Source organism: Penicillium soppii, assembly GCF_028829465.1.
Source record: "Penicillium soppii strain IBT 18220 chromosome Unknown utg000007l, whole genome shotgun sequence".
Lineage (NCBI taxonomy): Eukaryota > Fungi > Ascomycota > Eurotiomycetes > Eurotiales > Aspergillaceae > Penicillium > Penicillium soppii.
Genome location: NW_026643237.1, coordinates 3543394 through 3563155, shown reverse-complemented (window position 1 = coordinate 3563155; position 19762 = coordinate 3543394). Strand labels below are relative to the sequence as shown.

The 19762-nt window shown below is 47.6% G+C and overlaps 7 protein-coding genes across 7 annotated transcripts; 4 read left to right on the top strand and 3 right to left on the bottom strand.

Moving 5' to 3' along the window:
* Nucleotides 1-1022: 1022 nt before the first annotated feature.
* Nucleotides 1023-1769, top strand: N7529_010605 (uncharacterized protein; the record flags this gene model as incomplete). Its single annotated transcript, XM_057246132.1, has 2 exons — nucleotides 1023-1302; nucleotides 1372-1769. 2 exons carry the CDS (start codon nucleotides 1023-1025, stop codon nucleotides 1767-1769), a joined length of 678 nt encoding a protein of 225 aa, XP_057094395.1.
* Nucleotides 1770-2150: 381 nt separating this feature from the next.
* N7529_010604 (uncharacterized protein) lies at nucleotides 2151-3724 on the bottom strand (the record flags this gene model as incomplete). The annotated part of the gene is made up of 4 exons (XM_057246131.1): nucleotides 2151-2678; nucleotides 2854-3245; nucleotides 3305-3548; nucleotides 3581-3724. 4 exons carry the CDS (start codon nucleotides 3722-3724, stop codon nucleotides 2151-2153), a joined length of 1308 nt encoding a protein of 435 aa, XP_057094394.1.
* Nucleotides 3725-4342: 618 nt separating this feature from the next.
* N7529_010603 (putative glucokinase regulator family protein) lies at nucleotides 4343-6182 on the top strand (the record flags this gene model as incomplete). The annotated part of the gene is made up of 5 exons (XM_057246130.1): nucleotides 4343-4506; nucleotides 4568-5021; nucleotides 5243-5364; nucleotides 5520-5659; nucleotides 5890-6182. 5 exons carry the CDS (start codon nucleotides 4343-4345, stop codon nucleotides 6180-6182), a joined length of 1173 nt encoding a protein of 390 aa, XP_057094393.1.
* A 429-nt stretch (nucleotides 6183-6611) lies between these two features.
* N7529_010602 (uncharacterized protein) lies at nucleotides 6612-7971 on the bottom strand (the record flags this gene model as incomplete). Its single annotated transcript, XM_057246129.1, has 4 exons — nucleotides 6612-7374; nucleotides 7429-7552; nucleotides 7615-7750; nucleotides 7801-7971. The coding sequence occupies 4 exons, from the start codon at nucleotides 7969-7971 to the stop codon at nucleotides 6612-6614; spliced, it is 1194 nt and encodes a 397-aa protein (XP_057094392.1).
* Nucleotides 7972-8583: 612 nt separating this feature from the next.
* Nucleotides 8584-9675, top strand: N7529_010601 (sugar phosphate isomerase/epimerase family protein; the record flags this gene model as incomplete). The annotated part of the gene is made up of 1 exon (XM_057246128.1): nucleotides 8584-9675. The coding sequence occupies one exon, from the start codon at nucleotides 8584-8586 to the stop codon at nucleotides 9673-9675; it is 1092 nt and encodes a 363-aa protein (XP_057094391.1).
* A 2017-nt stretch (nucleotides 9676-11692) lies between these two features.
* N7529_010600 (AMP-dependent synthetase/ligase) lies at nucleotides 11693-15031 on the top strand (the record flags this gene model as incomplete). Its single annotated transcript, XM_057246127.1, has 4 exons — nucleotides 11693-11950; nucleotides 12006-12745; nucleotides 12800-13829; nucleotides 13880-15031. 4 exons carry the CDS (start codon nucleotides 11693-11695, stop codon nucleotides 15029-15031), a joined length of 3180 nt encoding a protein of 1059 aa, XP_057094390.1.
* A 277-nt stretch (nucleotides 15032-15308) lies between these two features.
* Nucleotides 15309-17141, bottom strand: eng2 (putative GPI anchored endo-1,3(4)-beta-glucanase; the record flags this gene model as incomplete). The annotated part of the gene is made up of 1 exon (XM_057246126.1): nucleotides 15309-17141. The coding sequence occupies one exon, from the start codon at nucleotides 17139-17141 to the stop codon at nucleotides 15309-15311; it is 1833 nt and encodes a 610-aa protein (XP_057094389.1).
* Between the last annotated feature and the right edge of the window lie 2621 nt (nucleotides 17142-19762).

Here is a 19762-nt window from a genome sequence, read left to right as displayed (position 1 = left end):
ATGTGTAATACGCAGGCGCCTATGGTTCAACAAGCCCCATCGATCCAGCAAGCATACTCGGCGCAAGAGATAGAGTCGACCTCCGACGGTGTGATGGGAGCTCCTCTGGTTCTCCCATTTCATGCTGTGTATGATCAGCCACCAGCACTTGGGGAAGGGAACATCTTCATTACAGCTGAAGAGCTTTGGTCTATGATGAGCTGCCTGTGGTGACTGGGTTTGTTGCTGCAGAAGAAGACTGGAGTAATCGCAAACTACCAGGTTCTTCGCGGACCCCACTTTTATGAACGCCCCATTGAGTTACCTGGGGAAAATGCCATTCATTCCAAATCCAAGGACCAACTAGGTTTTAGTTTCATATGCTTTAATATGCAATATCTTAAGCTTTTCGGGTAAGACGTGTGTTTGCCCTTTTCATAACCAACTTGTATTAGTGTTACATGTAGATCTTACATGATCAACTGGCTCTGTAGCTTGGAAAGACAAACTGTCTGATCCAAATTATTCGGAATTCCCGAACATGGCGTCAGTGGTGGAAGATCACCAATATGCGGACTGGAGAAGCCGACCACGATTGTGGGGAGCCTCCCGATGGAGAGCGAAACTAGGTGGTACTAGCAAGCAATATCAGACTTAATAATCCACAGCAAAGCTTTAATGGAGTACAATGATCTCAGGTATGCCCTGGTGGTGCTTTCCGGTCAATCTCACCATATAGTTAAGCGAGATGTCAGGAATATATATCCGTTGCATAACCGGTATGGATTTAGAATGCGTTCAAAGGGGTAGTGCGTACTTAGGAAATGTTTTCATGCAATTGATGCAGTTTTTTTTCAAGATCGAACAAGACAATCACTCAAAAATCAAAGACCGAACAACCAGAATGTGGTTTCAAGGTAGAAGTTGGAGTGAGCCAACTGGACAGTCAAACGGCAATTGAATGCCAAGCCTCGGAGCAAGCGGAGCCGGATAGCTCTGAGCTCTCTGCCCTCCCTTCACGTTTAGCATTCACTCTTCACACAATGGGTATCCTCAGCAAATTGGTGAAATCTACTGTCGCAGGCAGCGTCGCCTCTGTCGGTGTTTTCTGGGGGGCTACGCGCAATGACTTATTCCAGCCTATGGACTCCTCCGACCCGATCTTTCAATCCGCCCTCTTCAACAAGTTCAACCCCAGTCGCAATCCCACCCTTCACGATGTTTGCGTTCGTCAGATCCCACTAGATAAGATTCAACCCTCGCTGGTTGAGGAGAAGGGCAAGTTGGTGGAAGCCTTCTGTGCCGGTGTTTGGGGTGGCCTGGGTGAGCTTCCAAATCCCTATTGCTCTCGACGGAACGGACTCTAATTTGCTTGTTTTGTTCATTTTTCAGGATTCATCCCCCAGCGAGCCTACCTTGACCGAAAGTACCGTGGCCCCGAGACTGCCAGCCATCTTTGGGATCGATCCGACCTCCTCTCGAACAACTACGAAGTAGGCACCATCATCACCGATCACTTCGAGGTTGTCGAGAAGACTGAGGATCGAATTGTCGTCCGGTGTGGTGACTCTCCACGTATCCGCGAAGTCCGAGACTCCGACGGCCTGTTCGAAATCGCCGCCGTGGTCAAGAAGGAGCAGGGCGTGGCGGAGTTCAGTCTCAAAAGTTGTTTCTACAAAGGTCTTGGGAAGGCGGAAGGACCCCCCATGGATGATAAGATGGCTTGGGCTCACCGTCAATACACAAAGCTTCTGTTGGAGACTGCTATTCTGAAGAAGTGCGTCAAATAAGATACAGTGGAGGAAATCTTGTCAGTCGACGGAGGACGGCTTTCTTGATACACCAAAAGAGCTACAAGTACGGGACCTGTGTAAATATTTTTAATGATGGTCTATGAGCGAATGAACATTGGCTCAATCACAAGCTGACCCTGCCGTCTCAAATCCTTTCCGGTTCACCGCGGTTGCCTGGCAGTGGCCATGCCACCCCCGCAGGACTTTCCAATGGCTTACTGTGTTAGATTATTATGCAAATATGGGTGTTTGAAGAGTTTCCTGATTGCTGACCACAGAATGAACTCCAGTTGACTCTGAGAAAATACTCCAAAAGACGCCGAGAAATACCGAGGAAGACAGTCAAGAGCTGGCCATATTTTTGTGCGCAGCAGACTGCTAAGAAATCTCCGCCTTTCCATCAACATCCTCTGTCTTCGGTGATCCTTTCTCGTCAGGCGTTGGGTCAATTTCACTCGTCAAAGTGATTGCCAAAACAGTTGGAATGACGATGCAAAGCGATCCCATGCAAAGACCCCAGTCCATAGCAAATTGTGTCATCGCAGGCTTTTCCATCGCATTGATACGCCACGCCATCGCATTGATACGCCACGCCATCGCACTACCGACGCTTTGGAAGGTTTTATACGCGCCCACTAGCACAGCTGTCACGGCGGGCGAATTCGACCGAGCTCCCATGAGCCAGTAACAGAACGACTGCCAGAACGCGTCATATGCCCCATAAAAGATATAAAGGAACATAGGGCCCACCGAAGTGTGTCCATCGGTATAATCAATGTCTTGCTTCAAGCCCAGCTCTAGGCGATGATCAGACCATTTCTGGAATGCGTAGCCACCGCCCCAGATTCCCATCCCAGTGACAAACAGAAACGCCCAAGCTACGCGCGCCCGCATTGGGCGGGTGAGCTGTGGAATATCAAGGATCATCCCCATAACGAGACCGCTGAGCATTTGTGCGATCCAGTACAATGCACCATTCAGGGAACGCGTGCGGATATTGAAATTCATGCCATTTACAGCATTTTGTTGATATGAATAGAACACGTTGGCAGGGAAGAAGAGCGGCAAACATACAAAGTACCCTCCAGTCGCAGATGGTATTCAGAGATTGTCGAGCAATGTGTCTCCACTTCTTTTCGCTCTCCGTGGTCATCTGCAATTGGGCGCTTCGAACATACGAAGGCGGACAGATGAGCAGTCCCAAAGACCAGCCAACGGCCATGATAATGAGGAGTGCAATATACGTTGCGTTCGATACAGTACCGGTCTTTGAGTCATAGTTGAGGCCAAAGCTAGCGAGAGATCCAACACCGCCACCGAGGTTAAAGATAACCCAAAAAGCTGCAATCGCACGTCCCTTCTGCGATTCGGGGACATAGGTGGTCATGATCGCACCTTGGGCAACCCACAATAAAGAGGCACCGATACCAAGGATAGCACCCGAGGCGATGACGAACGCACCGTTGTTTGTTGCTATTGATTGAACCTCCCTCAGTTTTGCTTTGGCTCAATGCTTGGGCTCATTCACTTACCATTGAAGCACAAGAGACTGCCAGAATACAATGGATATGTCCAGCCTCCCAGCAGCAGGCAGACTCTAGGTCCAACACGATCAAAGATTGGCCCAACCACGAAGAGAGCAGTTGCAGCGGTAGCAGATAGCAGCGCAACATTTGCATTTGCTGCTACAGTCTGATTGACCTGACCGGAACCTCCGAGACCCGAGAGCGCATTGTACATCTGCTCGGCAGTCAGCGAATGGACTTCACTAGGTAACTAAATCTTGATTCGCTACATCCTCGACTCACCCCTGGACAGCAAAAACAAATTAAGCTGATCAATACGATCTGGAACCAAGAATGCGTCCAGATCTTGTATAAGGTTGATCGGCTGTTCCTTCGATCAAGATTCAGGGTGGCTAGCCCTTCTTCGGCACTCATTCTCAGGGACATTTTGTATATCTGATTGATTGAGAACAAATGTGGAGGAGAAAACAATAACTTTTATGTGAACTCGTCGGTAAGGCCCCCCGGAGTGTCAGATCAAACAATATGCTTAGGTCACACGCGAGAGCCGGGCTCGTCTTGGTTTTTCCTCTACGCAGAGTAGTATTCAGAGTGGAGAAACCAACCAACCGTCAAATATCAGAAGCAGATAGGGGTTTTCCATGAAGAGCGTTGGCTCTCAGCGGGGATAGCCGTGAGAAAATTCCACATCAGGTAAAACCTGGCGAATCCTCTCCACACTCTGTCAGAGCGCAACAGTATTTCTGTTGCAACTCTACTTCGTAAACTACAAAGGATCCCTTGCTATATCTAACCAGCTATATCTAACCATTTGTACTTTTCTTTGGCATGGAGCTCATGGCCCGTGTCTCGTGTCGGCAACCCTGAAAGTCTTGGCTCAATTTGCGAAATGTGTGAAAAGCGCGCGCCCCCCCCCCGCCTTTAAAACAAGGTATCTCGCGGACTGTGCGAGTTCTTTATTTCAATCAACTCAAATATGGATCTTGGCAGTTTGTCTAATCTCCATACGGAGGGGTCAATCCTCGAATCGTACATATTGATTGAATGTCCACGTTGGAAATATGCACTGCCATCAATTCCGATGATCAAAAGGTTTCGGATAGTCTTTTACCCTGCCTTTCTGATATCGCCGGTGCAATTGATGCATTGGCATCACGAGTCACTCAGGGTGGGCGAGTAATTTACGTGGGTGCTGGAACAAGTGGAAGGTAGTCATATGCTCGAGTTGCATCTGAGACTATTCTGGCACTAATCATCGAACTATTATAGGCTTGGGATCTTGGACGCGTCAGAAATTCCTCCAACATTTGCAGCCCCTCACACACAATTTATCGGTTTGATTGCGGGCGGAGATGTCGCAATTCGCCAGACTCAAGAGGGCGCCGAGGATAACGAGCAAGCCGAAAAAGAAGACATGCACCGGCTTGATCTCAACCCTGTAGTCGACAGCGTTATTGGAATCGCAAGGTCGGGACGTACTCCTTACGTTCTTGGTTGTCTGGCGTTTGCAAAAAAGGTCGAGTGCATCACAATCGGCGTAGTTTGTACCAGCCCATCGACGATAGGACTTTCGGGTGACGCAGATTTCGTGATCGTACCATTGCCTGAGCCCAAAGTGGTGACTGGTAGCACCAGATTAAAAGTAGGCACAGCGACGAAGCTTGTGCTAAACATGCTGAGCACCGGGACTATGATTAGAATAGGCAAAACATGCGGCAACATGGTAAGTTGTACGAGTTTCGCGGTGAATATTGGCTAACGTTGTTGTTGAAGATAGTCGACCTGGCGGCTTCCAACTTGAAATTGAAACAGCGATCTCGCAACATTTTGCGGAGTTTGAGTGGAAACTGCTGTTCCTCTTCTGATAATGAACTAGACTGTCTTCTGGTCAGATGCAACCAAAGTGTCAAGTCAGCTATCTTGGTTGCTGGGACTCAGGTATAGGTCGATATATGCGAGGGATACCTCGATTCTGCTGGCGGAGTGTTGGCGAAGGCACTAGCTGTCATATCGAGTCCCACAAGGAAGACTGTCGCAGATGCAGGTGCGGTCCGGAAGTTTGTGTTGTGCGTTGATAAAGGGGGCACCAAATGTGCTGCCGTTTTAACTGATGGTGAAAACACCATATGCCGGAGCTCCGCCGGACCCTGTAACCTGTTTGAATTGTTATCGTCGAAAGGTATATTTCGAGTGATTCTGATGCTGAGTTGTGTTTGAACAGGGCTGATCGAATTGGCGACATCGACGGCGTGATTGCCACAATACTCGGCGCAACAAGGTCCGCACTCAAGGGCTGCTTGACTGATGTCACTTGGGAAACAAAATCGTCATTCAATGCGGATTTTAAGACATGCTTCCAATGTGTGTGGATTGGACTAGCCGGTTTAAATCGGGCGGGACTGCAGGGGCTGCTTGTATCTAGTTTGATGAAGACTTTTGGGATCATGGACCCAAATAATCTTCGATTGACTAATGACGTCGACCTTCTCACCGCCGCCGTACCCTCATAACACGCACAATCCTCTGTTTTGGTTTTAATTGCAGGCACATGAAGTGTTGCAATGTGGTACAACTTGACGGAAGACCGGCAGGGTACACTCGTGTCGCACGGTCGGGTGGTTCGGGTCATCTCCTCAGAGACGAGGGGGGAGGCTATGCCATTGGACTGAAGGCAATTCAACACGCCCTCGCGGTATTCGAGGATATCGACCTAAGACTCTGCAATAGTGACAGCGACGAGTTAGCAACAGCTATCTCTGCCAAAATTGGGTGCCATTTCTCTGAGACTGCCGGTACTGATATTTTGAATGATCCATTGGCTCGGAATCACGCACAGACTGTCAAGGTGCGAATCGCTGGAGTCCCCGAGGTTGTTCTCGCCTGATAAGCAACAACAACTCTGCGGCAGATATCGTCAAATCTCAGTTGAACAAGTTAGTTGGCGGTACTGTTCGGCGATTGGTAGATGCTCGCTCTCTTGAATATCAGGCAAGGCACCAGAGACCTCTGTGTTGAATTTGGCGGGTGGGCTCATGAACAATGAGAGGTACAGAGCGACACTCGAGGACCAGCTGGATGGTCAAAGACTGTATTTCCGAGTAACCGTGGTGGTTCGGATGCAGCAGCTCCGGGTGCAGAGTATTTGAGTCGCTGACTTCACCCAATCGTACAACATCGATGGACCTTAAGGGACGTACTTCAGTCTTTTGTTTTGCTCTTTTACTGCGCGACATAACTTATCACTCAACATGGTGGCTCCATACCGGTTTTAAGCTCTAATGTACTGGGTTCCATTTGAATCTATTTGAAGGATTTACTTCGAGATTGGAACCGCTTCAATCACCGACTCCATCCCAGGGCTTTGGTTCCATATTCCCGTGATTTCCAGCCCAACACTTTCCAGCAATTTTCTCCATTGTCGCTCGGACCGTTCAACCCCGGCCCCAATGCTCATCATCTGTATGTCAATAGATGCCTGCATGAGAGGTGTTTTCGTATCTGACAGCACAAAGTCCACGATCAAGATTCGTGAATAATCCCGAGCCATGGCGGAAATAGTGTTGCGCAAAATTACCTGACAGATATGATCAGGCCAATCATGAAATATGGCACGAAAATAGTATGCCCGAGCTCCCTTGACAGGTTGAGGATCCAGAAAACTGTGGCCCATCACATCGATCGCCGTGTCGCGATCTGAAACCCCCTTCACCACATCTGGCAAGTCCTGCAGCACTAGCTTCCCAGGCAAGTGACCATATTGTTTGCGAAACTTTCTCAAATCGTGACCTTTATTTCCCCCGACATCCACTAAGAATGTGGTATCCTCGTATGGTACACCGTGACCAAGCAACCGCTCGACCGGATACACATCGAACCACATCGGCTTACCCTCACGGCGACTAGCCATGTAGGAGTTGAACAACTTCTGCTGTTCTGGGTGGCTGGCAAGCCATTCAAACTGGCTCTGACCTACAGCCCATTGCATCGGTGACTGAGTGTAGTCCTGCGGGTTGGAATAGCCATGAGAGCACATATACTCGGGGAGCTTACTCAAAGTTGGCATCGTCAAATCGTATCTATCGAAGAGTACTGTAAGCGGCGCGCAAGTAAACATGCCTAGATTTCCTCACATGCAGGCCAAGCCATCTCTTCCAATAGGCTGAGTAAATGCCACTGTTTTTTCATTTGCGGTGTACATCTCTGGGGTCGGCATAGAGCACAGTCCCAGAGAGGTCATGACTCGCATGAGTCGAACTATTCACGAGTCAGCCGCTCTGCTATGTGTGATCAATTAATGTTTCTGCAGGAGGTTGTACCAATCAGATCTCGTTCGGCACCCGTATACTCAGCTAGCTGAGTAGCAGATAATCCTGTTTCTCTGTGCTGCTTCTCCACAAGCAATTCAAAGATCCTCAGCTCAATGACAATACGTAATGCGGCATTCTGCGGAGGCTAAATCCAGTCAAAATCAAAATCAGGCTTCAATTTGTGGGACTACTTACCTGGTAGATCAGACGCAACACAGTTTCTGACGGCGTTTCCACAACACACCTCAGCTGTTCAATCATTTGCAGCAATTCAAAGTGGACTTGTGGAGACGGATCCGAGGCATCTTTCAACGCTATTTGGCTGAGGCGATTGACTGAAGACCAGAGGGGTATTGTAATCGTCATTGCTACCAAGGGAAAAGACCAAGATTGTGAGCACTATACCCTCGTGTGGTACAAGCTAGGATAATGGAATTCTTTTGGCTGGATCGTTCTCGATCTTATATGTGTTCTATCTACGCAGGTGACGGTGACATCGGAGACACATCACCCACCCCTTGCCCCTGTTGTTTCCATCGGCGTTCCTAGATTCCAACGGATGCAATCCATGTAATCCCCGAAAACGGGTAATATCATATACAACAACAGTTCTTTTTTTTTGTTTTTGTTTTCAATCCATCGTTTGAATATGCCGCTTTTAGTGACAAGCGAAAACGACGATGATCCAGATCCACCAGTGTACCGGTGTGTAGTTTTAATCCAGACCATCTATGAGTGATATGAGTGGTTTCTCACACTCCACTTTTTACTTAGCTTGAGTTTACTCCGTAGAAACAGAAAAGAAAAAGAAAAGATACAAAGTACACTCTGAAAATAGATCAGCACGGAAACAGAAGTACCATAGTGAGGTGAGTTCCAATGTTTGTTCTATAAAGGTGATAAAAAATCACTAGTGGCTACTTACTGGTCATACTATCTCTAAGTCAACCTGTCAAACTCCAAATTATTTTAGCGCCGATGCATTCACTTCCAAGTCCCCCGATTTCCGAAATTGACTCCGTATGGAAACCTGCCATTGCGACGGTCAGCCTAGGAGCGGCGCATTTACACTCAATTACTGCTAAACTTGATGCCGCCGCGAAAAACGGTCAACAGGGTCTCGAACTATTTCATGATGATCTAGCACAGCTCGCCAAGACCCTTCGTTGTCAATCAACTGCCAGTCCACCCCGCACCGACAGAGATTATGAGATCGACGCAGCATACGCTATCCGTGATCTTTGTACCCAACGGGATCTGCGTATTTTGGCTCTCCAACCATTTCGACACTATGAAGGTCTCATAGACCAAGATCGACATGCGGAACGAATTGACGAGCTCAAGCACTGGGTGCAGCTGTGTAAAATCATGGGTGATTCACTCTTTATCTTAATTCCGTCGTCATTCCTGGACCCATCTGAAATCACCGACGATCGAGACCGGCTAGCCGCCGACTTGGCCGAAGCTGCCGATGTGGCATTCCCTGTGCGGATTGCCTATGAAGCGCTGGCTTGGGGAACATACATAAACACCTGGGAGGATTGTTGGGATGTGATCAAGCGGGCCAACAGACCTAACCTAGGAATCTGTCTGGATACCTTCAACATTGCAGCCCGACTGTGGGCCGATCCAACCAGCCCAACGGGGCGTTTGCCGGCGGCAGCAGACCAGGATCTTCAGCAATCCATGGATCGACTTGTACGGGAGATCGATCCCGATCGCGTCCTGATGGTCCAGCTTGCCGATGGCGAACGTGTTGACCCACAGACTCCCTTCCTTCAAGCGCCAGGCTTACCCACTCTCCTATCCTGGTCGCGGAATGCTCGCCTGTTTCCGTGCGAGGAGGAACGGGGCGGGTATCTTCCGATTCGGGAGGTGACGGATGCCTGCATAACACGACTAGGATATACCGGATGGGTCAGCATGGAAGTCTTCTCACGAACTACTGGAGACGATAATCCGGCAGTGCCCATTGATCATGCCTCCAGAGCAAGTCGCTCGTGGCGTCAGGTTCTAAAATGGCTGGTACAAAAGTCCAAAAAGGAGCCCATTCAAGTCTCTATGAATTGAAGCATGATCATCTTAATCCCTTTCTGTTTTGAGGCACGGCCCCATCCTGCATTTTTCAAGGTACATGAATGGAACTCTTAATGTTTTCAACCGCTCCGTGGGAATGATGGTCCCGTCAATGAGACATATCCAAGTTCTTCCCATGCAAGTATTGTTTATGTTTCCATACCCGATCTCGTTTGTCTTGTTTGAAAAGTCACAACATGGACAGTCTTCTGTTTGGGCGCTTTCGTAGGGCCACCCGAGTGCATTTACCAACACGATCGATGTGTCTCAGATCTAAGGAATGTTATCCACACTATCAAATTTAACGGCCTTCTAGAAACATGATCTAGATCAATGGCTTCTCCTGTTGAACTATTGCATCGGGTATAAATTTCTTCATTCCAAATTACCGATTAGTCAAAACTACATTGCATCCCTTGTATGTCTAAACCATCATATTCTCTCTCTGGATTGAGGGGCTTGTATGTTCAAGAACATTCTTTTCGATTAAAAAAATGAATTAAAAATAAAAACAAGGTTAAAATGATCGACAAACCAGGATCCAATCGAGTGGTCAGCATTCTTAAGTTGGATCTAGGGGTTCTGCAGGACCGTTCTCCGACAAGGTGTCTCCCTCCCAAGCATAGATCAGCTATTATAAGGCGCATTCTGGGTCCACAGAGACTTGTCCCGGCCCGTTCCCGGGTTTAGGGGTTGGATACATCCGTCGGACCGGAACGATGCAGTGTCATAATCTACATACCAGTAGCTCTCCAGGAAAATGAGGAGCATCGAATTCCAAATGGCATATGCTGTAGTATGCATTGTATCATAGTAACTGTTGAGACCCGTGCCTTGCTTATCACACTTCCCCTGATGATTGAAGGGCGAATGTCGACAACAGATTATCAAAAACGCCCTTGTAGATGAATACAAAATAAATCACAATTCACATTTCAGTTGGTGAAAATAAGTCTCATCAGTTTACTATAGTGCTTATTTAGTTATGACCCTCCAATGAACGGCCTTTCAGGATTGGATCTGATGAAATGATTGAGTGATTTGTTCGCAATGACCAATGAGATGAGCAGTCGCTTTTTTATCGCAGCGTATTGGTTAAAATCCTGGTTGTACCCTGCAAAGGTCATATCCAGACTGAGCTAGACTGGCCTCGGCTGACGCTGACTGCCGACAGTCACACAGTTGGAGTCAGCGTTTCAATTGTTCTGAATCATCCTGGAACTAATAGTCAGAATGTGTCGCAAATTGATATGGCTTGAAATAGCTTTTTCAACCGTACCAACCAAGGAAGCGATCGTTTTGACCCCGACTTCAGTGTGATTCGAATTCAGCAGTCGGACATGTCTCGGGGAACGCATGCAGTGCAACCATTGCCGCTGGGTGCGATTGAAATTTAGCATCAGGTAGCATAGGCTGCATATGGTCGATCACAGTTAAGTGGAGTCCAGTCTTAAGATACTGAAAATTAATTAAAAGTTTTCTCAAAGTATGATGACAGGTACCTAGATGGATGCAACGGCACATATGAAAAAAGGGAATAAAGGAAAATAGCCTTTGAGGGTGTTCGGCACATGCATAGCACATGCACATGGGTTGTTGGCTTGTCGCTCGTTCGTTTGTTAGTGCCATCAATCCTTTGCATGAAAATTGTCCTACTGTAGATGGAGTGTTTGCTCCGAGGATATGCCTTTGACCCGAGCCGAACAGCTACCAATCGCGGATCACTGAGCTGGTATCTGTGAAGCTGTCACAACATGAATGATTGTTCAGTTGGTTTGTCACTGGACCAAATGTTGTGCAATATGTGTGTATCATTCTCCTGATGCGGAAGGCCTTCCACTATCTTCCCGGAGACCCCGAATGCAGTCGAGTCAGACGAACATAGGCAATCAAATGGCTTGGCTGAGAGGCCATTTAAATCCAAGTCAAATCTCTCCTTAAAACTAAAAAAAGATTCGCTGTTGTGCCACCTTTCCCATCATTCTAGAATCGCTTTGGATCAGTACTTGTAATGGGTATCCAACGCTGTGTCCAGGCGCCGCGTGCCGGTTCTTCAATCGCTATTAACCCACTGGTTCAAGAGTTTGGCCCTCTTCAGGTACTCGATGACTTGATTCTCTTACGAGCAGCCGATGTTGTTCAACGGCCAATTCTGGCCTATCCTAGTTCCGACAAAGATGCCGCTTCATATGACTACTACACTGGGCGAGACTTGGACGACTTGATCAATCAGGCCATCACAGCTCTAATGGAAGATGGATTCAAACAGGTTAGTCTTGAACTGTCGACTTGATCAAGGCTCTCTGACGATGATGATTGCGCAGCCCAAACAAAATGGATCGACGGTGGCACTCCTCACGTTGTCGGATCTCAGCATGGTTATCACCTTTTTCGCCCTTAGTCGGCTGGGTTATACCGTGATGATGCTTTCGCCGAGATTATCGGGCGAAGCTTGTGTATCTTTACTAGAAAATGTTGGCTGTGAGACGATCATATATGGCAAGTCTGTCAATATCCGTTCAACATTGGGTGACATCCTGCGCCGGATGTCAGTGAGTTGTCGTCCAATCCTTTCATGTTGTTTGATCAGTAAAACAGAGCCTTCATCGCTTGTTTTACATCGCAATCGAAATCCCGAGAAGATCGCTCTCATCCTTCATTCCTCGGGATCAACAGGTACACCAAAGCCTCTATTCCTCACTCATAAGGCTCTCATGACCCACCCTCTGAGAGGCCCTGGACTCACATCTTTCAATCCTCTACCGTGGTATCATCTTCATGGTCTCTCTACAGCATTGCAGGCGATGTGGATGAGAAAGACTGCCTATATGTGGAATGCCGCGTTGCCGTTGACAGCCGAGTATGCGGTTGCTGCTCTTGAAGAAGCTCAGCCCGAGTCTTTAGCGGCAGTTCCTTATATGCTACAAATTTTGATTGACAATCCGCGCGGTATCCAAGCACTGAGGGAGTGCCAACTAGTCACTTATGGGGGTGCGCCCTGTCCTGATGAATTAGGAGATCACTTGGTTAGCGAAGGAGTGCACTTTGGAGGTTCGTTTGGCCTGTGAGTAATACCAGCCCCTGCTCCTACCGTCGGTGATGCAAATTCTAATGCTAGTGGTAGTACAGAGGCTGGGCTTGTCGCTGAATCCATCTCCCGACCAAAAGGAGACCCCTATTGGAATTATTTACGATTTTTCGATAACATCAGACCCTACATTTGGATGAAACCAATTTCGGATTCTGACTCACTCTATGAATGCGTTTATCTTGCTGGTCATCCGGCTCTCACAACTTCAAATTCGAATCAGCCACCTGGATCCTTCCACTCCAAAGATGTCTTCACGCCTCATCCCACCATCCCAGGTCGATGGAAGTACATGACAAGGCTCGATGATCGCATCAATCTAGTAAATGGGGAAAAGATTTTACCACTCCCCATTGAAGGTCGGATCAAGCAACACCGCCTTGTTCTTGACGCTGTCCTTGTTGGGGTAGGAAAGGTTGCCCCTGGGTTACTGATTGTGCAAGCCGACTTACCTGAGGTAAAGCAGCTGTCCGAGTCCCAGTACTTGGATTCAATCTGGCAAGCGGTTCAAGAAGCCAATTCTCAGTCAGAGGACTTCTCTCAAATTTCCCGCGATCTGATTACCGTATTGCCTTATGATGCAAAGTTCCCGCGGACAGACAAAGGCTCTATGATACGAGCCCAAGTATACGAGCAATACAGTGATCTCATTGAAAATCTATACTCCAAAGAGAATACCGTCGCTGGGAGTATTCAGCTTGATGCTGATGAGACAGAGTTCGTTCTTCTCCGACTGGCGAGAGAAGAACTTCAAATGGCGATATCAGATGTAGATGCCAATTTCTTCTCCGAAGGAGTCGACAGTCTCAAGGCAATTCACTTCCGGCGTCTCATTCTTCAACATTTCAGTTTTGACCAGAATCAAACCCCCGGTCCAAACATTATCTTCGAGGCCGGAAGCATATCAAAACTGGCTCAATATATCTGCAGGTTACAAAATGGAGATGAAATGACAGTGGCTGGGGATGAGACATCGCGGATCACCAATCTTATCGAAAAGTACTCCGTGTTTGAAAAACATATACCGCGATCACCTCACTTTTCGGACTCAAGCAGTGTGGTAAGAGACGTGACATCCATCTGAGAGAACCTCAATCTAACGTTAAGAAGCTATTAACAGGAGCAACTGGCTCGATTGGAGCCCATGTTTTGTTTGAGTTGCTGAATGACGATGCCGTTTCTACTATCTACTGTCTCACACGACGAGAATCTCCTTTGGAGGCGGTATTGAACAGTCTTGCCAACAAAGATCTCTTTGTTTCCCCTGAACAATTGACGAAAATTGTCGCCCTCAATAGCTGCCTCGACCAACCAGACTTCGGCTTGGCTTTGGATAATTTGATGGTCAAACACATGCTTGACTCCGTGTCCCTGATCATTCATACCGCGTGGCCTGTCAACTTCAATCTCCCTTTGTCGGAGTTCGAATCACATATCCAAGGGCTGCATAATTTAATTCAATTCTCCCTGTCTGTGCATCGTCGCGAGCCTGCCATCATGATGTTCTGCTCTTCAATCTCCACGGCTTTAGCTTGTTCGTCTGTTGATGTCCCTGAAGAGCCAGTTGACCTGGCCTATGCCTTAGATGGGTACGGCCAGTCAAAGGCGATCGGAGAGCACATTGTGAGCCATGCACGACAAAGTGGAGCAAGAGCATACTCGCTTCGCATCGGCCAGGTTTCGGGTCATTCAAAAAAAGGCCTTTGGAATGACTCTGAGGCATTGCCATTGATGATCAGGTCAGTGCTGACACTTGGTGCACTGCCAGAGTTATCTCAGACGTGTTCTTGGCTTCCTGTGGACACACTCGCTTCAGCGATACTAGACCTTGCCAAGTCTTGTGATGTACCATGTGAGCGCGGAAATAGTACCACATCCAGTTCGTTATCGGCGAGATATGTTGACGGCTCGATCTTCAATTTGTGTAACCCGAGCGAATTTGCCTGGTCATCTTTGCTGGCCACATTGAAGCACGCTGGTTTTCAGTTTGACACCATTCCTTTTCAATCTTGGCTGGAAAGATTGCGCGAAAGCGAAGCGAAGGGTGAGGAGGCTGTGAATCCAGCAGTCAAGCTCATTCATCACTACGAGGCAATGTGTGGGAGGGAATCTTCTCCGGCACACAACGGGCCGAGAAAGTTTCTCACAGAGGAAGCAGAAAGAAGAAGTGTGACTTTGCGCAACGGGCGATTGAGAATCATTGAAGATGGAATTATGAGATGTTATGCTGAAGATTGGTTATCGAGATGGACAGTGACATGAGTTGAAAGTGAGATCTTGGCAGAGATACAAGACTGACATGTAAATATTGATCTCGAAATTAGATATTGTGGTAAAGACTTGTTTATTAACTATCTTGCTTTCTGTTTTAAATAGCACGCAAGGATAATCGCACTCTTGACGGTGAACAACAAACTGGAAACAACAAAATCCAAAAGCTAGTCTACAGGCCGTTTCTAAGACCCACTGTACAGTGATTAATTAAGACAAAAGCCACCCGGAACTACCACAAGAGTCATGCGAAATGAGCCAGATTGGTTCATGCTAAAACAGCAATGGCCAGTGCACACACAACAGCTGAGATGCTGGTTGAGAAGCGGCTGGCGGCACCCGTAAAGACAGGGCTGACTCCAGACTGGGAACCACTGGGAACAAAGATACCAGAGTTGGCGTTCGAAGCAGAGGCTGGGGAGACATCGGTGGGTGCAGATTTCCCAGCTCGGGAGGCATCGTAAGAAACGGAAGAGACAATTGCGGAGGGAAGCGCAGAAGGCTGTGCCCAAGAGGCACCGAAGTTTTCGGCAGATGAGGCAGGTCCCGATGGAGCAGCACTCAGTGCCGGCTGTACCGGAGAGGATGGCGCCCCGGAATTTGCTGTCGGGGTGAAGGCTGTTTCCTCTGACCAGGTGTAAGCACCCGGAGCGACGGTGGTTGTGACGGGAGCACTCTGCTGGTTCACTGGCGGGGCAGAGCCATGACTATGATAAGGGACGATGACAGCCGAGGGGTGAGCGACAATTGAAGAAGACTTTTCTGCCTCGGGGCAGATAGTTGTAGTCGCAGTGACGTAAGCTGTAATGGTCCGAGTCTTCTTAATCGTAGTATGCTCTTCGTTCTCGGTTGGATTGCTTTCCGCCGTTGCCGTAGGGATAGTATCAGAGGCTGGGTTCAATTCCTGAATTGTCCCAATAGATACATGGTCGGTGGAAGAAGAAGGCGCAACAGCAGGAGTGGCTACACCCTGAGTTCTCACGGTGGTCTCGGAAACGACAGGGGCGACAGCAGTGGTAGCAGATTGGACTGCGGTGGCAGGCTCAGTTTGGGCTGCCTGTGTCTTTGATACAACAGGAGCAGCAACTGTGGTAGGCTGGGATCCAGAAGATGAAACTGAGGCAATTCCTTTGACGCCAGTTTGATAGATCTTGACAGAGTTAATTTCCCAGTAAGTCTCCTTGAACACAGCTGGGTGGTTTGCAACATAGTTATGGCAGCTCTGGAAGGAGTCCGCGTTAGTTGCAGGACAACCTGAGTTGCCAAATACACCACCAGCCCAGTCACCACAGAACGTGACGTCAAATATAAAGGACTGGGACTTGAATGCATTGGCGACATCGCATGATTCCTGTACCAAAGCCATCGGAGTGCCGAACTGGGTGACGTCGGGTTTGCCGCTCTTGATTGATGCTGGAATTGAGCTTCGTGGGAAGTACCAAATCTTGAGGTAATCGTCGGTCCACTCCATAGCATACACACCACCTCCTTGTCCGTTGAAGGAGGTACCATAGCTACCCTTGTGTCCCTCGATCACACAACCCACAGTGCCGAGATCTTCACCACATCCGGTGGCATTGACGGTTCCAGTCATGTCCGTATCAGTCAAGCTGCAAGTGCCAGCAGTGTGCATCACAATCTCGTTGTGATCTTGTAAGTTGACACCCTCGATGATATCAATCTCACCATCGCCAGGCCATTCCTTTCCAACGGACCAGAAGGCGGGCCAGGTACCGCACACACTACCGGGCATGTGGGCAATGTCGGCGATGACCAATGACTGATCATAGTATTTTTTGCTGCCGATCCGCACCGAGTCACGACCCTTTCCGTTCGGATCAAGCGTAGTGGTATGGTCCACACCTAGATACACGCTGCCAGAGTCGGTGAGCTTAACCAGACCTGCACTTTCGGCACTGCCTTTGTCGAGATAGTTGACATATCCGTTCGTCGGATCGGAACCGACATGGAAATTGAAGTAATCCAAGAAATTCTTCCCTTGCCAAGTCTCCACAAGGGAGTAGCTTGCGGCAGTTACAGGGGAAGACAACAAAGCTAGCATGAGCGATCCAGCGCTCAGTGAACGTGTTGAAGCACCCATCTTGTATGGAATCAACCAAAAGAAAATCAACAAGATGGTTCTCACGACGGTCGCAAAGAGAATGAGAAGAAAAAGAGTGTAATTGAAACAATAAAACAAAGGCAGACTAAAAGAAAGGCAGACAATTCCAGATTGCCAACAAGGAGAAAGGAATGTGAGCGTGTCGAACGTGTTGAAGTAACAATGGGAGATATTTGACCCAAATATCTTTTATTCACCAGCCGCTTGTGCTCATCTTTCTTTATGCAAAATGCAACAATGGAGATTGAGGGTCCATTGTGCTGTCCAGTAAAAGTCCTCATTGAGTGACCCATTGCGGTGGCATTGAGCTGATGGCTGGGATAGGCTGTGATAGCAGTACAAAGCCCCGTGGCGTTCTAAGCCAGGAGTTCAGGTCCACAAGTGATGATCCATTCCTTGAGGCATTACCAAGGATAGATTGGTTGTTGTCACGGCGGTAAAAAGTAGTGTCAACCTGAAACGTGCCTGCACGCTAACAGGAGACTCCAAACAATCGGTGAAACAGGGGGATATTGGCTATACGGGATCCAAGATATGAAAACAGGCCACAAAACAAATAGATGGACTTCCAATTTTTCTTTCGGCTTGTTTGAGTCTGTGATGTTCTCACATTCCAGATGGAGTGAAGGAGGAGAGTATTACTGGAGTAACTAAAGATTGTTTACGTGGAAACGCGTCGATCTGCAGGTTTGCCGCCCATCACTCCACTATGTGCCCCTATTGACCAACCAAATGCATTGATTATCTTGGCGACTCATGTGCAGTCTTGTATAATAATTTTGGGAAGAAGTCCAATCGTTGCATTTGTACGTATGTAGTTAGCGCATCCATACAAGTGCTCTTTTGGGGTTTTGATGGGTTTGCGTCTACGGAGTAGACATTCCTGATTTAACAAACGCCGACGCCACAATTAAGTGCAATTTTCTAATTTGGGCTTTTCGGTGGTGTGATTCTACGAAAAGAAATTTAACAGTCTTACAAAAATATCGAACTTCATAACTAATACACTAGGTTTATACCTGCATGTTAATAAGACCTGATTATCCAACAGACAGGTACTGTTCATTGTAAAGAAGCGACATGGATGATTTTATAAGATACGAGATATATAATCTACATTGAGGAATTTGCTTAAGAAAACATCACCGTTCGCAAACCTTCCCTCCGAGTACTTTCGATTAGCCACTTTAAACTCAAGGGTGTTTTAGATTTCCCGAATAGATAGATGATGAGGGCTAAGGGGCCACAAATCGCAATGTGATATTTTCTTTGAGAAATGATAATATAAGATAAACTAATAGTCCGGAGAGTGGATCTGCCAATGATTACAAAGTAGTGATACTGTTATTTTTGATGGGCATATAATGAAAGCATTCAAACGCGAACGGAATGCTAATTGAAAGAAGTTTCAGACACTTCCTACAATTACTGCAGTCTTCGAAATGTCTTTACCTTGTGCCTCCCACCTCACTCTCGGTGGGGAACTCTCTTTGGATTCACACCGCTTGAAACCTGCTTCTACTTTCTCACCCCGTGTCCTTGTCGTGGGAGGTGATGTAATTGGGCTCGTCACGGCCTGGGCGCTTCGAGATAGAGGATATCTTGTCACTATCATTGCAACTGAATGGGCACCCTGGACTACATCACAGCGACTAACCTCACACATTGCCGGAGCCCTGTGGGAATTGCCAACGGCATTTTGTGGACAACACACAGATTCTCTATCTCTTAGTGAGTTCCATACTTTCTGTGACTTTGGAAATTTCAATATTGCTACTTTTCAGGACTGAAAATCTATACCTCACTCCAAACGATGGTGCATGGTCTCATATCGAATTTGAGACCCGATTGCTGCCGACTGGGAACTTTCTATGCGATAGTCAATGCTACCGGCTTGGGTTTGAACAGCACGGCAAGTACCGGCGATAAATCTTGCTATCCTATCCATGGCGCGTTTATTTGCGTGATAAACGGTGGTATGGACTTCCTAATGATCAACCAAGCCATAACGATGAGTGCTGGAGCAGCCCACGACGTAGATCAAATTGTATTTATAGTCCCGCGAAACAACAGGACTCTCTTACTCGGTGAAATGGTTCATCCAAATAAACTGAGCTTGATCACAACATTGATACTCTCGTCACCAAGCACATGCGGAAACGATGGGAAGATGTTTTTCCTCAGCTCAAAACACCGCGGATAGATCCCAAATGTCCGATCATGCAAGTGCTTCGTCCATTCAGGGGCTCAAATATGCGAGTTGAAAGAGGTTCTCGCCGTAGGCTAATCTCGTCAACTGGAGATAAGTTCATATTCAATTACTAGTTGAATTGTGCACTCTTATGGTCACAGAGGATCTGGGTGGAGCTTGGCATCTGGTTGTGTAGTTGATGTCGTGGATCTAGTCGCTGAAGCCTTGGATGATCTTACTATGATCCCAGCAAAAATCTTCGATGATGTACAAGAAGAAGTGAGCAATATGCAAACATATACGGCAAGGTTTAATTAACACTGGAAATACTTGAGAACACGATGAAAACGCATGTCATTGCTATAGCCTGACTTTTAGATTCAGTTCATATTGGAATTTGTGTTATAAC